The sequence below is a fragment of the Vombatus ursinus genome, unplaced genomic scaffold, assembly GCF_900497805.2.
Source record: "Vombatus ursinus unplaced genomic scaffold, bare-nosed wombat genome assembly UNPS02010639.1, whole genome shotgun sequence".
In the NCBI taxonomy this organism is placed as follows: domain Eukaryota; kingdom Metazoa; phylum Chordata; class Mammalia; order Diprotodontia; family Vombatidae; genus Vombatus; species Vombatus ursinus.
The window spans coordinates 4,554,741-4,569,704 of NW_020950417.1; the positions used below are offsets into that span (position 1 = coordinate 4,554,741).

General features: G+C 35.6%; 1 protein-coding gene across 5 annotated transcripts in view; it reads right to left on the minus strand.

Moving 5' to 3' along the window:
• SMOC2 (SPARC related modular calcium binding 2) overlaps window positions 1-14,964 on the minus strand; it is a 251,087-nt gene that overhangs the window by 52,268 nt on the left and 183,855 nt on the right. For all 5 annotated transcript variants that reach the window (XM_027854847.1, XM_027854845.1, XM_027854844.1 and 2 more), the window contains one exon: window positions 14,548-14,630. In XM_027854847.1, coding sequence (XP_027710648.1) covers window positions 14,548-14,630 — 83 coding nt within the window. The remainder of the gene's footprint in view (window positions 1-14,547; window positions 14,631-14,964) is intronic.

A 14,964-nucleotide genomic window follows, 5' to 3' on the forward strand; every position in this document is an offset into this window, starting at 1 on the left:
CCAAAGCAGCTTTAAGTGCTCAATAAATATTTGTAATGTAACTAAATAACTACATGATGAAAAAATATGATAACATGTAGAAGCCACAGTAAAATCTTTCCAATATACTGAGTATTTGTTGATTGATCTCCAGAAGTTTACAGTCTCCTATCTTGGAAAGTATAAGATATGTAAAAAAAAAATGGATCATAAACAATTGTTTATAGCTACAAATATGAATTTTATGAAGAGAATTAAGTGCTACCTTTTCTCATTTACAAGGAAAACAATAAGAAGAGTAACATTAGAAACATAGCTTACCCAATCAATCAGCAAGCATTTATTAAGTACCCTGCCACTGAGAATGCCAAAAGAAAAGGGAAAGAATGAAATATAAAGGACTTTCTAGTCACAAAGAGCTGAAATAGACTCCTGAAGAAGGCTGTGAAATTTCTTTCCCTGCAAGTCTTAAATCTCAGAGAGTTTCTCATCTTCTGGCTTAGCGTAGGTGTGGTTTGGAAGACTAGCAACCCTAAATGACATTCAAGATTCCCTTCCAGTTCTATGATGCTAGGCTTTTATGCCTATTTGATCTACTCAAAGGAACAATTCCATAAAACCAATTAAAAGATTCTTGCATTATTTGTATTTTAGTCATGGTAACAGTAAAGCCTCATTAATTGTGGCAAAAGTCAATCTGAATTAGTCAATTACTGAGAGTCTAAGTTAGAGATAGTTTTAATTCCATTTTGTTATTTTGAAAGTACACACAATGTCCAGCAGCAGGCTTTAAAATGAAGCACCGCAGAGGAATTATCAAAGCTGTTTAAATGGCCAGATAAGAATGTTTTAAGTGCCTTCCACATTTTCTCTTCAAGCATGCCTAGCAGATACTTTTTCATGGATCAAATAAAATTTTAAAATGAGTACCTGTAGAGATCAAATTAAGTGCGATTTTATATTCTACTCAAGTGCCACTACCATTGGGAGACTTTTAGAGGGACCCTGGCCCCAATATCATTCCTTCTAAGGTTACTTATCATCTACATTACATTTATTCTATATGTATATATATACACACATATATATGTTATATATAATATATATACCCACACATACACACATATTCACACAGAATAAATAATATATAATACATAAAATAATATATATGTAAATAATAAACAAAAATCTATATGTATGTATGTATACATATGTATGTGTATATGTGTGTGCATATACATATACACATTGTCTTTTGCATTAGAATATAAGATTCTTGAATCAGGAACATTTTTTGTTGTTGTTGTTTTGTTTTGTTTTGTTTGCTTTGTTTTTTGCTTTTGTTTTTCTATCTTTATATTCCCAGTACCTAGTATAGTGCCTGGCACATAATAGGTATTTAACAAATCTATGCTGATTGGTTGATTGATTGAAAGAGAGTTAGGTTTCATAGTGGATAGAGCACAGGGCCTGGAGTCAGGAAGACCTGAGTTCAAATCCTAACTCGGACACTACATATGTAACTTTGGGCCAGTCACAATCTCTGTTTGGCTCAGTTTCTTCTTCTATAAAAGGGGAATAATAAGCATTCACCTCCTAAAATTGTTGTCAGGAACAAATGAGAAAATAATTGTAAAGCACTTAGCACAGTGCCTGGCACATGGTGAGTACTACATAAATGTTGGTTGCTATTAATCTTGTGCTTGTGAAGTTGAGATTTTTAACCCAATAGAGATCTCCTTCCAAGTAAATATCAAACAATTAATGAAAACTTTTGGGCCCAATCATTCAGTTATTTTCAGATCCTTCTTGTTGTATTACGATCATATTTTTCCAATAAGGAAGCATTGGAGACTTTGTCAATATCTTTGTTAAAATTTCTGAAACACTTTAAATTTTTTTTAAATAAAATACAGCCTTTTTCCTTTGGTGAACTACATATGTCCTACTAGTTCTCCATTTTCCACCTGTCAATATATTTTAACAAAAGTGATTTCTGTGAGCAATTCACTGAAGTTAACAAAAGCTATATAAAGCATTGTCCCTCTGCCCCAGTCAGACTGGTCCCCTGAATATTCCTTGACTATGACTCACTTCTTTTCATCTTTACAATGTGGTGTCGAGAAATAGTTGACACCGGATTGTAAATAACTCCAACCTAAAGAGTGTAGGACATTTTGTCAGTTATTGTTATTCAATCTTTTCAGTCTCAGACTCTTTGTGACCCCATTTGTGTTTTTTGTTTGTTTGTTTTGGCAAAGATTGTGGTGCTTTGCCATTTCCTTCTCTAGCTCATTTTACAGATAAGGAACTGAGAAAAACAGGTTTAAGTGACTTGCCCAGGATCACGCAGCTAATAAGTGTCTGAGGATTGTTTTTAACTCAGGCCTTCCTGACTCCAGGCCAGGTACTCTATCTACTACACCACCTAACTGCCCACTTTGTAAGTAGTCTCCCCCATTCAGATCAAAACAGTATCAAAGAAATGAACCCAACAAAAAGATTGGTAAAAAAAAAAAAAATAAGATGATGTATATACTGATGCGGAGTGAAGTGATCAGAACGAGCAGAAAGTTGTACACAGTAACAGCCACATTGTGCGATGACTAACGTTGATAAACTTAGCCCTTCTCAACAATGCAAGGATCTAAGAAATCTCCAAAGGTCTCATGATGGAAAATGCTATCCACATCCAGAGAAAGAACTATGGAGTTTGAATGCAGATAGAAGCATAATATTTGCTATTTTTTTTCTTCTGTTTTGTTTTGTTTCCTCTTTCTGGTGGTTCCTCCTATTGGTTCTAATTCTTACTTACAACATCACTAATGTGAAAATATGTTAAATAGGAATATATATGTATAGCCTATATCAGATTGCATGCCATCTTGGGGGAGAAAAATTTTAAACTCAAAAGCTTATGGAAGTGATTGTTGATAAATCAAAATAATCAAAATAAATTTAAAAAATAATATGAGACTTTTGTCAAGGCAATTGGCGGATGAAGTATACACTGTAACTGCTGCAAATCTATGCAGGTATCAGAATAATCACTATGCTCCCATTAATCTCAATGCTATGGCAGTTTAGATGATACATAAGCACTGTAATTGTCATTTAAGGGGAATGTTGCTGATAATACTTCTCTTTTAATTTACCTGTAAAGAAAATCAGCTCTCTTAAATACTTGTTGGAAAGAACCACAAGAAATCCACTTGTGTACCTCTGAACTGCTAAACATCAAGAACATTCAAAACAAGTTTAAAAAAAATTCTTAAATATCTCCACAGACAAAGATTTTCCAACAATCTCATGTAGTACAATATGATTTAGCTAAGGATATTCCTTAGATCTAGCTTGAATCTCTCTGGTAGATTCGTAAGAGGTCACCGATCTAGAACTGGAATGGATCTTGGAAACCTTTTAAGTCTAATTTTTGTTATTTTACATACAAAAAAAAAAAACAAACCAAGGCCTGGAAAAGTGAAGTGAATAGTCCAAGATCACACAAGTGGTAAGTAGCAGAAACAAGATTCAGATATAAGTGCTGTGACTCCAAATTCAGCACTCTTTTCACTCTAAGATTCAAATTATATAAAGAACAATTTAACATCTTCCCTATAAAAACCTTTGATACAATTGTGTAAAGTTATTCACTTGCTCTTTAATTTTACCTTACTGAAAAAAATGTTAGCTCCTGTAACTTTTCCCTATTGGTCCCATTTTCCAACCAGTTAGCAATTTCCACTGCTCTTCTCTGGAACTTCTCCAATTTCTCCATATCCCCTACTAGGCAGACTGAATGGAAAAAAAATGTTGAACCAAATATACTAATAAAAATTTGACTAAATATTTTGCCAAATGTAACAGAATTATCATTTTTCATTTCTTTATATTATGTTCCTTTGCTTCATCACAGTAGCTTGTTCACTTTTTTTTTTTTTTGCAACAGTACAATATGATGGGCTCCATATTTAACTTTTGCTTCATTATGACTCCTAGGACTTTTTACATTGCTTTGACTGTAATGTCTCATAATTTGGCTGTATTAGTGTTACCAGGATTCCAAGGAGACCTGATAAATTCTATGGGATTTGTTTTATGTCCTTTATTCTTCCTAACAGGTAAGCCTCCTGCTTCCGCTCTCCTCATTGTCTTTTCTCTTCTTGCTTCATCTGGGTTGTAACGTCTATGGGATAGAAATTCAGCCTACCACCCATTTAATTGTTATTCCTAAGCATACTGCTTTTCAGATAGCCTCATTGAGGTTGGTTTTGAGAAACCACATCTTTCATTTGTCAAGGCAGAATTCTAGGCTTAGTGCTTCAAGACTTCTCTAAATTCATTTAATCCAACCCCCTGATTTTAGAGAAGAAAGAGAACAAGATAAAAAGGCTGCCTAAGATCATGCAACCAATGGTAGAGCTGAGAGTACAGTAGGCCTCAAGTATCCTCACCCTTTAGTCCAATGCCTTTTTGTTTTCATCGAAAGATTTCTATGATTTTGATTCTTGTTTTTTCTTCTAAGGTGTTAGTAATCTCATTCATCTGCCAATTTAATGAGCATGTTCTCAATTCCATCAAAAAATAAGCCTTCCTTCAGATCTTTTTGTTAAAATATTAAATCATGTGAGACCCAGGACTAAACTCTGGGGCACATTTCTACTAAAGCTGTCCTTCAAACTCCCCATTTCTGACTGAGGCTTAGTAATTAATCATTACTCTAGAGGTCCCTTTCTCCACTAGCTGTGCATCTACTCAAAAGAATAATGTTATCTTTAAAAAAAAAAAAACACTAACAAAAACACACACCATGCTTTTGCACTTTTTTTGGCTTGTTTTTTTTTTTTTTTAAACTTGTCCTTTCCCTTAGGAAGATGCTAATATATGTACCTGGTGCTTAAACTCAAGAGCATTTATTAGTGAAAGCAATGAAGTAATAAAAACTCTCCACGGCCAGCACCATTTAGAAAGAATTGTGCCATCCACATTAATAGTACCTTTGAGGGTTACACATCCCAAGCCGAAACAGAACAGTCTGTTCTCTTGTCCAGACTAAACTTTTGCAGACTAATAACATATCTGTGAACTCAGTATTTGCTCTGAGGGTAGGACTAGGCAGGAGTTGGAAACATTAATTGATGAAATATTGCCATCTCAGATTATTCCCATATTATGACTTTGAAAAGAACCTCTAAAGCTACAGAATAAACTCTTAAGCTGGCTATTAATTTCATTTTAGAGTAAAAGTAAATATTGATTTTTTTTCTAGGTGTCACAGAATCCTTTGCACAAATGAACCTGATATTTTATTCAGGATCCAACTGTCTCACAGGCAATCATCTTAAGCTAGGCCTAGGGCAAATAGAGTATTCATTTGTGCTACTAGAAGAGAGAATAATTAATACTGAAAGTAGGTGGAAGACTACTGATTATTATATTAAAAGTCAAAGAGGAACTTTTAGGATTTCAGTTTTGTTATAGATAGATATACACAGATACACACACACATACACACATATATGTATTTACCTGAATTGCTTACTAATATCCCAAGAGACTAGAATTTCATTTTATCAGGCATTAACTGTTATTTATTACAGCATCGCTTAAGCTAAGCTAAGTTTTCGTTGTTGTTTCTAAGGAAGCCATTGAGGCAACTAGTAACATCAACTTTTAAAGTTTTCAAAGTTTTTTTTAGATAGAATTTTCTTTCTAAGAGGGACAATAAGCCATGAACTTTCAAGGCCTGAAAAGAAGAAGAAGAAGGTGGAAGAGGAGGAGGAGAAGGAGAAGAAAGATCTGGCTCTGTCAATTTATCTGAACTGATGTAAGAATGATTATGGGTCAAAGAGAAGAGGGGATGGAGGAGGTCTCACAAGGACACCTGGAAACATGCTACTGGTTTGGCGACTCTATTTGAGATCCAAGGACTACCTGTGAATACTTCTTTCATCACCCCCAACCATTCACTTGAGTAGCACTCAATCAAGCCTGATCCAAATTAATTCATCTCTCTGATGGTTATCCAAAATCCAATGTCTTTGAAAAGAGTAAGTGTTCTATTTGTATAACAGCATTATATCTTTTTATTATAGTCCATCAAGATCAATAACTAATAATATCTATGAAGAAGCACCCTCTTTCCCTTCCATAATTTCAGAGTAAGATGAGTTAAAATGCCAATGAGAAAGTAGATTTGAATATCTGTTTTTCCAGTGATATAATTTAGCACTGACTGTTTTAGACTAGCTGCACTACAGAATAAGGGAGGAGGGGGAAGAGGGAAGGGAGAATCAACACCCCCAAGTTATATTTTTACACTATGAATCATCTGGTGAACCATAACAATTCAAACCATAACAAATTAATCTAGCTTTAACTTCATTGTTAAACAGTCAGATAAATGCCTGGATCCTGCACCTTTTAAATTCATACTATGTTAAAAATTGACTGCCTTTTTTCTAAATTGTCCCAAGGGAAACTAAGGTCAGTTAACTGAGCTATGCTCCTTGATTCCGACAGTTTCAAAACTCCAATACAGTTCTGAGTTCTTCTGCTACTGCCCCTTTTCTGACTAGCCCATGCTTGTGAGTGAATCAGAAACAGAGAGGAAAAGATATGGATGCTAGTGGCATCCCTGTCCCAGATCACATTGCTAGTCTGTAAACCTTTTAATATGAAGCAAGAATGTTGATTTTTAATAGAAATAATGAACTTGATTCTCCCTTTAGGTCCTTAATCTGGCTTCCATGACTTTAAAATATTTTGATAATTGCATTTCAATATAATTGGTTTCCCTTATAGTCCCATCTATTTTATTGTGCGTTTAAAAACATTATTCTGAGATGGGGCTCATGAACTTCACCAGATTGCTAAAGGAGTCCAAGACATCAAAAAAGGGTAAGAACTACTGTTTTAATGGGAAAAAATAAGCCTTCCTTCCTATGTTAGAAATTCAATCATCTGTTAATTAGTCCTAAGCCCTGTGGCCTTTAGGAGGTGCTAACCTTTTGAGTTATAGCTAGTTAATCAGAGTCAATCGATATTATTCAAAATAATGATATAAATATTTACCAAGCAGCCAGAATGTAAGATGAGGAAAATACGGTTTGACCTGTTTAATTCATAAGGAGAGAAGTTGGCAACATGTTTGACAAATACCAATTTGTAAGTAGGGAAAAGTTACACTTTTATGATTTCATCTAGTAATGATGAAAGGAAGTTTGAGAAGACAGAACCTCATTATGTTTCAGTAAAGACCTGGGCAATTGCAGGGCAAAATTATCATTTGCTGCTATATCTATGAGTCCCAGTGTTGTGAGTTCTCTTGGAAGCAGAGAATAGTGTCCATAGGAAAGTCAAAATGTGGACTAGAAGAGCAGGCTTCAATAGACACAGTAATGATTTGCTCTTCAATATGAAACCCATTAGACAGGATCTCTCCTCCCATATGTAAAGTGTTGGCCTCCAAAGATCAGATCATCATTTACTGTCAATTTGGTGTGAGATGGAAAAAACTGTTGACTCTTCTACATATGATACGAATAAATATTTGGCAGCAAAAAAGAAAAAGTGAGCTGTGTGTGATTTCTTTCTGAACATATTGCCAGATTAACTTGGAAAACAGAGTACCCTCCTTGGTCTGAAGAAAAGCACAGAAAATGGAAATTTGGCCCTTTAAGAAGAAAACTCATTAGCCTAGTGTGACCGGAAGTAGCCACTTAACCAACTTCTAGCCGTGTTACCTTGGAGACACTCTCCTCCTTACTGAGAAGAAGTTCATGAGGGGATTATTTTAAGATGCAATTGTTTTTTCCTAATAAGGATAATTATCTCCAAATAATCAAAGTGACTAAGTGCTTATGAACAGTACATTCACAAACATCCACAATTACAGACATAAGCTGACCTTTCCACAGTTACCATAACATGATTTCTTGATGCCTCAAGACTCTGGCTTTCATTAAAGGTATGGGTGAGGCAATAGCATCTTTGTTGGGACAGTTTAACAGTAATATTTTTTTTTTCCCATTACCGGCAGAATGTGGCTTAGCTCTCCTAGTTCTGGTGAGCCTTTCCTGCATGTCTGTGACTTGAAACACTTGCAGAATAGTTATTTCTGAGGAGTACATCTAAAACCCAGGCAACACAATACTAACATCATCTTATGTTTCTAATACTGGTCACTGAGTGTTACTGACTACAAGTTAAACGACCATTTCTGCTTCAAAGACACGATTGTTGGCATGGCATCTGAAATCGTGGGTTTCCATATATGTATAGTTATATATATTAAAGTAGAATGATTAGGAGGGACTTTTTTTCCTTGTGGTATTTTGTCAACGGATTAGCTTGATTGCCTATATATAGATTATTTAAATAGGGTATGAAACAACTATTATTCTACTTTGAAAATATATTTTACATATTTTATGTATATAAATGTACTAAATTTATATATAAATATATTCAAATTGAATATATTTATGCATAATATTATATAAATATAAATATAAAAATATATGTGTTTTACTTAATTGTTCCAAAGGGAAGGCAGTTTGGACAATTTAAGAAAGAACTGTCTGGAAGAGGCCAAGCTTTAAACTACAAGAAACTGGCATAGGTAAATAGAAGTCAGTCAGTCAGTCAGTCAATAAGCATTTATTAAGCACTTAATATGCTCCAAGGACTGTGCTAAGTGTTGGGGACACAAAGAAAGACAAATCTCAGGCCCTAACTTCAAGGAGCTCACAGTTTAATGACAGAGACAACAACAGAAATCATTTGATTTCTCATCCTTAACTGTTACTTCAAAGGGAATAGGTGAAGGAAGGATCACTCCTTAAGTAGAAGATTATTAAACCCTAATGGAACCATCATAAAGGATTTAACAGTTCCCTGAGGGCAGAGAATGTTTTTAGCCTCTCTTTGTATGCCCAGTTCGTGGTACTGTGCCTGGAACATATTAGGTGTTTAATAAATGCTTATTGACTTCATAAATATTTATTGCATACCCACTCTGTCCAAGGCAACGCATTATGTGTGAAGCTTTGTGTGTTCCTCATGCCAGGGATATACTTGTATGGATGGAGGGAGTGCTCATTTATTATCTATTTTCCAGTCCTGGCCTCATGAAGTAAGTTAAATCAATGAATCAAAAAGTAAATATCCCTTTTCTGCAAAGAGATATAGAAAGATCCCATGAGAGGGAGCCATTTGACCTGAGTTTGATTCCTACCTCTTCTACTACTTGAATGTCCATGGCCAAATCACCTAAGGATACCCATGGGCCTCATACTAACTTAGAAAGACACATATTTACATTATCTGTATTCTATTGTATTTTTATTTCTTTTGCTAAATATTTCCCTATTACATTTAATCTGGTTTGGGTTGTACTTGGAAGGGTTACACAAATATTTGACTTTCTGATCTAGGAAACATCAACATTATGAATTGCAGAGAAGGTGCAGACATGGATTGCTAAAAAATGTTTCCTCATCTAGGAGTTCTCTTTATCAATGAAATCACAGGTCTAGTCTCTATTTCATTTCCCTAAAGTAAGCAAGTACATAGCAAAAGAATTAGTGAGAAACCACCTAGTTGTATTTCTTTGAATTTTGCTCTAAGTGATGTATCATTTTCTACATAACATACTGCTATAAAAGAAATTAAAACGTGTTCATAGAGTAATTTTATCTGTATCAAAAAGCATTTGAGCATTTTTTGCCTTTCTTTGCATCCTGTACATTGTAGGTGCTTAGTAAATGTGTGTTACTTTTCTAAAATCTGAGTCTTATCATCCACCTCTATAAGAATTCCTTCTGTTTAAACTGAAGGCTTAAGGTATCCATAAGTCCAGCCTCTACTATCAACTTATTGCTGATACTCACATTGTTGACATAATGCCTAGGAGTTAATGAATGGACTCATATATCTTAGCTTCAAAAACCCAAATCTATAAGATGATGGCAGATACCAATGCCTATGTCTGAAAATTCAGTTTTTAGAAAAGGAATATTATACTCTTGTTCCCACCAGTTCAATGAGCAAGTCAGAGCTTAACAGCATTATGAGAATATCTGCATTTTCCTTTGAAAAAGATGCTATTTTATTTTATTCTCTATGAAACAGAAGAACAGAACATCAATATCTACTATGAATACAAGAGAGCAATGGAGTCAACCTATTTTTTTTTTAATAATACTGATGTAGAGCCAAGGTCTTCATATTCCTTCTTACAAAATTTCATGATATATCACTCTTACCAAGAATAAAAGTGAGGTAATTTCATTATTTCATAAATATATAATATCCTAACTTTTCAACGGCTATTAAAATAGCGCAGTAGAGTCACTGTATCAGTCCAGCGGCTGTGTTGATCTAATAGCTACAGTTAACCAGATCCAGCTGCAGGTAATGCAAGAAACTGCCAAGCTATGGGCTCATGGACTACATGCAAGTCATTTCTAGAGAGAGTTTAAAATAAGAATAATTATCTTAATATATGTTAACAGATCTCCTCCACCTACGGCTATAGTGCAACAGAAGGCGAATCATATCTCTCATCTACTTCCTGTGGCTAACAGGGGAAATGGAAATAATAAATGCAGTGAGGCAATGAAGATTACCAGAGGTGCTTTCAGATGAGATTTAATCTTGTTTAATGCTACTACTTGTGCTTAGGATTCAATGACACTTTCTCAAAGCATCATGGGCTCCCTCTAAGTAAATAGTTTGGAACTTGGGGCTCCCAGGCTGCTGAGCATAAGAGAATTGGTTTAGTGGGCTTAATTACTTCATAACATTCCCCATGACTTCATAATGTAACAAGTTATATAGAGTAAATATCTCAATATACTAAGTCTGTATCACATTTCTTACAATTGGGGGTGAAATGTCAGATCCTGGTGATAACCCTTGTATTGTTCCTGTGTGCTTTCCTTTCATTCAGTATTGATATTTGAAAGATTAATTACTTTAATCTTTTGAAACCAGGTTTCTCTTCAAATCACTTCTTTGAGAGCAAAAGCCATCTAAATTTTATAATTTATGATAGCTGGATAGATATATAGATAGACGGATGGATGGATGGATAGATGGGCAGATAGATAGATATGGATTAAATAATCATAGTATAAGATTTATATTTGTTATAGAGTTTAGTTAGCAAGGATCTTTTTTTTCTTTTATGAGAAGGATGAAATGGGAAAATTCTCCCAAAATTTTGACCAGAGTCACATTTTCTGGACCAAAATCACTTAGCAAACAGAAATGAGAAGTCTATTGCAACAACAAGTCTTATTTCTTCAAAAGGCTCCCTCCCTATCCAAGCATATCTGTATTCTTAGAAAACATTTGTTTTGTTCGAAACTGCAAATATTAATTTCTTTCTTAACTACAATATACCCATGTGACAAAATGCAAATCAACCACTTCTTTTTATGTCTATGAGGAAACCTAGCTAATTTATCTAATTCACATGCCCAGAACATAAATTATTTTAGTTACATAAAAAGTTCCTGAAAATTCAAATAAGTATGAAGTACTTGGAAACCTAAAGGCTGTCTGAAAGAAAATAGTGCAAATGGAAAAGACTGAATTTAATGATGTTAAATAACTTCATATTATAGAGAGCTCACATGACATCAATATTTTATAGTTATAACATTGTAGAATAGGGAGAGAAGGGGATCAGAAGGAGATAAAATAAAGGGAATAAATTTGCAGAGGAAGAGAGAGAGAAAAAGAGACAGAGATAAAGAGACAGGCAGAGAGACAGAGAGAGAGATTGAAAGGAAGGGAGATGAGCATGTGAGACACCAAGAAAGGAATAGAGGTGGTGGAGGAAGAGAAAGGAACACTAGTAGGAGGGAAGAGACAAGGAGGAGATGGAAGAAAGGAAAGAGAAAGAGAAGGAAGAAAAGGAAAAGCAAGAGAAGTGGAGGAATGAGTCACTCAGATGTTTTATGACTAGGAAAATTCTCTTTTAGCATCTTCAAAAAAATACTCTAATCTCTACACTAAAAAGCCTCTCATAATTAAAAACCCCCCTTAAAAAGAGAGAGAAAAAAAAATACTATAGAATAAAGGCAAATCCCTGGAAAAAAATTCTAGGGTCCTATGAAATCATAAGATGAATTATGATACTTTTGTCATTGCTAATAACACTTTTCTACTTAATACTCTCTTCTCTTTATGTTCTTCTCCTATCAGTCTTACTGTTTAGTTTTGATCTTCTTTGTTGAGTCTTCATCTGGGTTACACCCTCCAAGCACAGGTGCTCCCTAAGGCTCTGTCCTTTTCTTATTCCTCTACACAATTCCTTTTGGCAATCTCATTAACTTCCATGGATTCAATGCTCATATCTCTAGGGATGATTCTCAGATCTACTTTGTCCTAATCTCTCCTGACCCCTACTCTCAAAATCTTCAACTGCCTATTGGACATTTTGAACTTGATGTCTAATAGACACTTTAAAGTCAATGTGCCCCAGACTGAATTCCTTATCATTTTCTCCAAACTCTGCACTCTTCCAAGCTTCCCTCTTACTGTTGAGGACATCATCACCCTCCCAAGCTTCCAGGCTTACAACTTATGTGTCATCCTTGACTATTCACTCTCTCTCTCTTCCACATTGACAACTCCTGTTAATTCCACCTTCCCAATATTTCTTGTATATGTTGCCTTTTCTCCTCTGATACTGCCACCACCCTGGTCCAATGCTTCATCAACTTATGCCTGGACTATTCCAATAGTCTTCTGATTGATCTCCCTGCCTCCAGCCTCCCCCTATTCCAGTCCATCCTCCACTTTGATTGCTATCAAAGCAATTTTTTTTTTTTAGGCAATTGGGGTTAAGTGACTTGCCCAGGGTCACACAGCTAGTAAGTGTCAAGTGTTTGGTCTGAGGCCAGACTTGAACTCAGGTCTTCCTGACTTCAGGGCTGGTGCTCTATCTACTGTGCCACCTAGCTGTCCCATCAAAGCAATCCTCTTAAAGCACTGATCTGACTGACCATTTCACCCCACTCCCTTGCTTAATGAATCTCAGTGACTCACTCTTACCTTCAGCATCAAATATAAATCCTTTGTTTGACTTTTTTTCTTTTTTTTTTTTTTGCTTTTTGGTGAGGCAGTCAGGGTTAAGTGACACAGCAAGGAAGTGTCAAGTGTCTGAGACAGGATTTGAATTCAGGTCCTCCTGACTCCAGGGCTGGTGCTCTATCCACTGCACCACCTAGCTGCCCCTTGTTTGATGTCTAAGAGACACTTTAAAATCAATGTGCCCCAATTTCATAAGCTGGGGTCCCCCTACTTTTCCAGTCTTCCTACACTTTAATCCCTCCCCTCCACCAGTGAGCCAGTGAAACAGGCCTCCTTTCTCTTCTTTCACTGTCCCCCATTCCTGAAATGGTTTTCCCCTTCATCTCTATTGCCATAGCTTCCTTTAAGTCTCAGGTAAAAGCCCACCTTCTGTAAGACTTTCTAATTCTCCTTAATGCTAGTACTTTCCCTTTGAGATTACCTCGAATTTCATCTCTGTCTATCTTGTATATACATAGTCATTTGCATGTTGTCTGCTCCATTAGGATAGGAGCTCCTTGTGGGCAGGGACCATGTTTTTGCCTGTCTTTGTATCCCTGGTGCTTAGCATAGTGATTACACATAACAAGTACTGAAAAATGCTTGTTGACTGACTAAATCAAACATGTTTTCCCTAGAGTCTAATAACCCGTGCTTTGCTCCATGAATACAAAGCTACTCTCCCAACCCTCCATAAACTGTTGATATGGAGTTGATTTGGAAAGAATTTTTCATCTCTTTTGTACCAAATTAAGCAATTCAAGGCATGAGGTGTATATGTCAAAGTAATCATTTTTGGTGTATCATAGAATAGAATATTTGCTTTTCAGAAAAAAGACAGAACTCATGAAGTGTCTTTCCATATATGTGTATATAATAATTACGAGTTTATATTCACTGTTTCTGTTTCATTTCAAATTGTACCTTGCAATTAGACTCACTTGATATGCAGACAGGTCTAAGTCATATTTTATTAAAAACTAAACTTCAGCCACTTGAAATTTTAGTTGTTTTTCTTTTTTTAAGCCAGAAAATAATATTTGAACTACCACTCTCATGTTAGCAAAATGAATAATGGATTCTTAGGTTGTGTTTGTGTGTGTGTGCTCACACACACGTCTTTTCCAAAGGATTCCAAAAGCCACACTGTACTTAGAGTATGACTTTGTATTTAGATTATTTTTTTTTCAAATGTTTTACTCTTAAAGTTGAAGCTTCATCCAAATCTGCTAACCTCAAGTGAAATAAATCTGTGAAACATCTCCAGTCTGTATGTTGTACTGATGGCCTTGTGCATGTCTGGGCTAGATTCAAGGCTCTCTTTCAGTAGAGATTTGGGCCTGCTTCACTGGCCAATCAGCCTAATAACGTCCAAGCCCTCTGGGAGACGGATTTGGATGAATTCCTTCCCGTCATAAAAAAGCCTTGAATCCAAATGTGGTAACAAACGTGCTCCAGCCAAAACCCATCCATTACACTCACCTTGGAGCTGGCGGCCCTTGTACAAATCCTTTGTTTTGGTTGGGTGAGCCCTGGCTGTGTTATCGCATTTCGGCTGTTCGTACCTACAAGAGGGGAGAAGTAGGGGGTCAGAGGCAAAAAAAAAAAACAAAAAAAAAAAAAACAAAAAAAAAAAACCCACAACCAGTTTAGAGTTTGAAATATGCCTCCTTCTAGGTCTCACGTGGTCACACTTAAAGCGTACACTTCTTTGGCTCTCAGCACATGCTGTGACACTTGGTTCTCATGTTACAATGCCCATGATTTATTACCTGGATTCTTTGGAGAAAACTTAATTGTGGTAAGCCTGTTGAACCCAGAGAGTAAGAAGAAGCAGTACACTGTCTACTGCTATTGGCAATACTTTGAAATCCAGTGTCTCACACAAGATTGGGTATT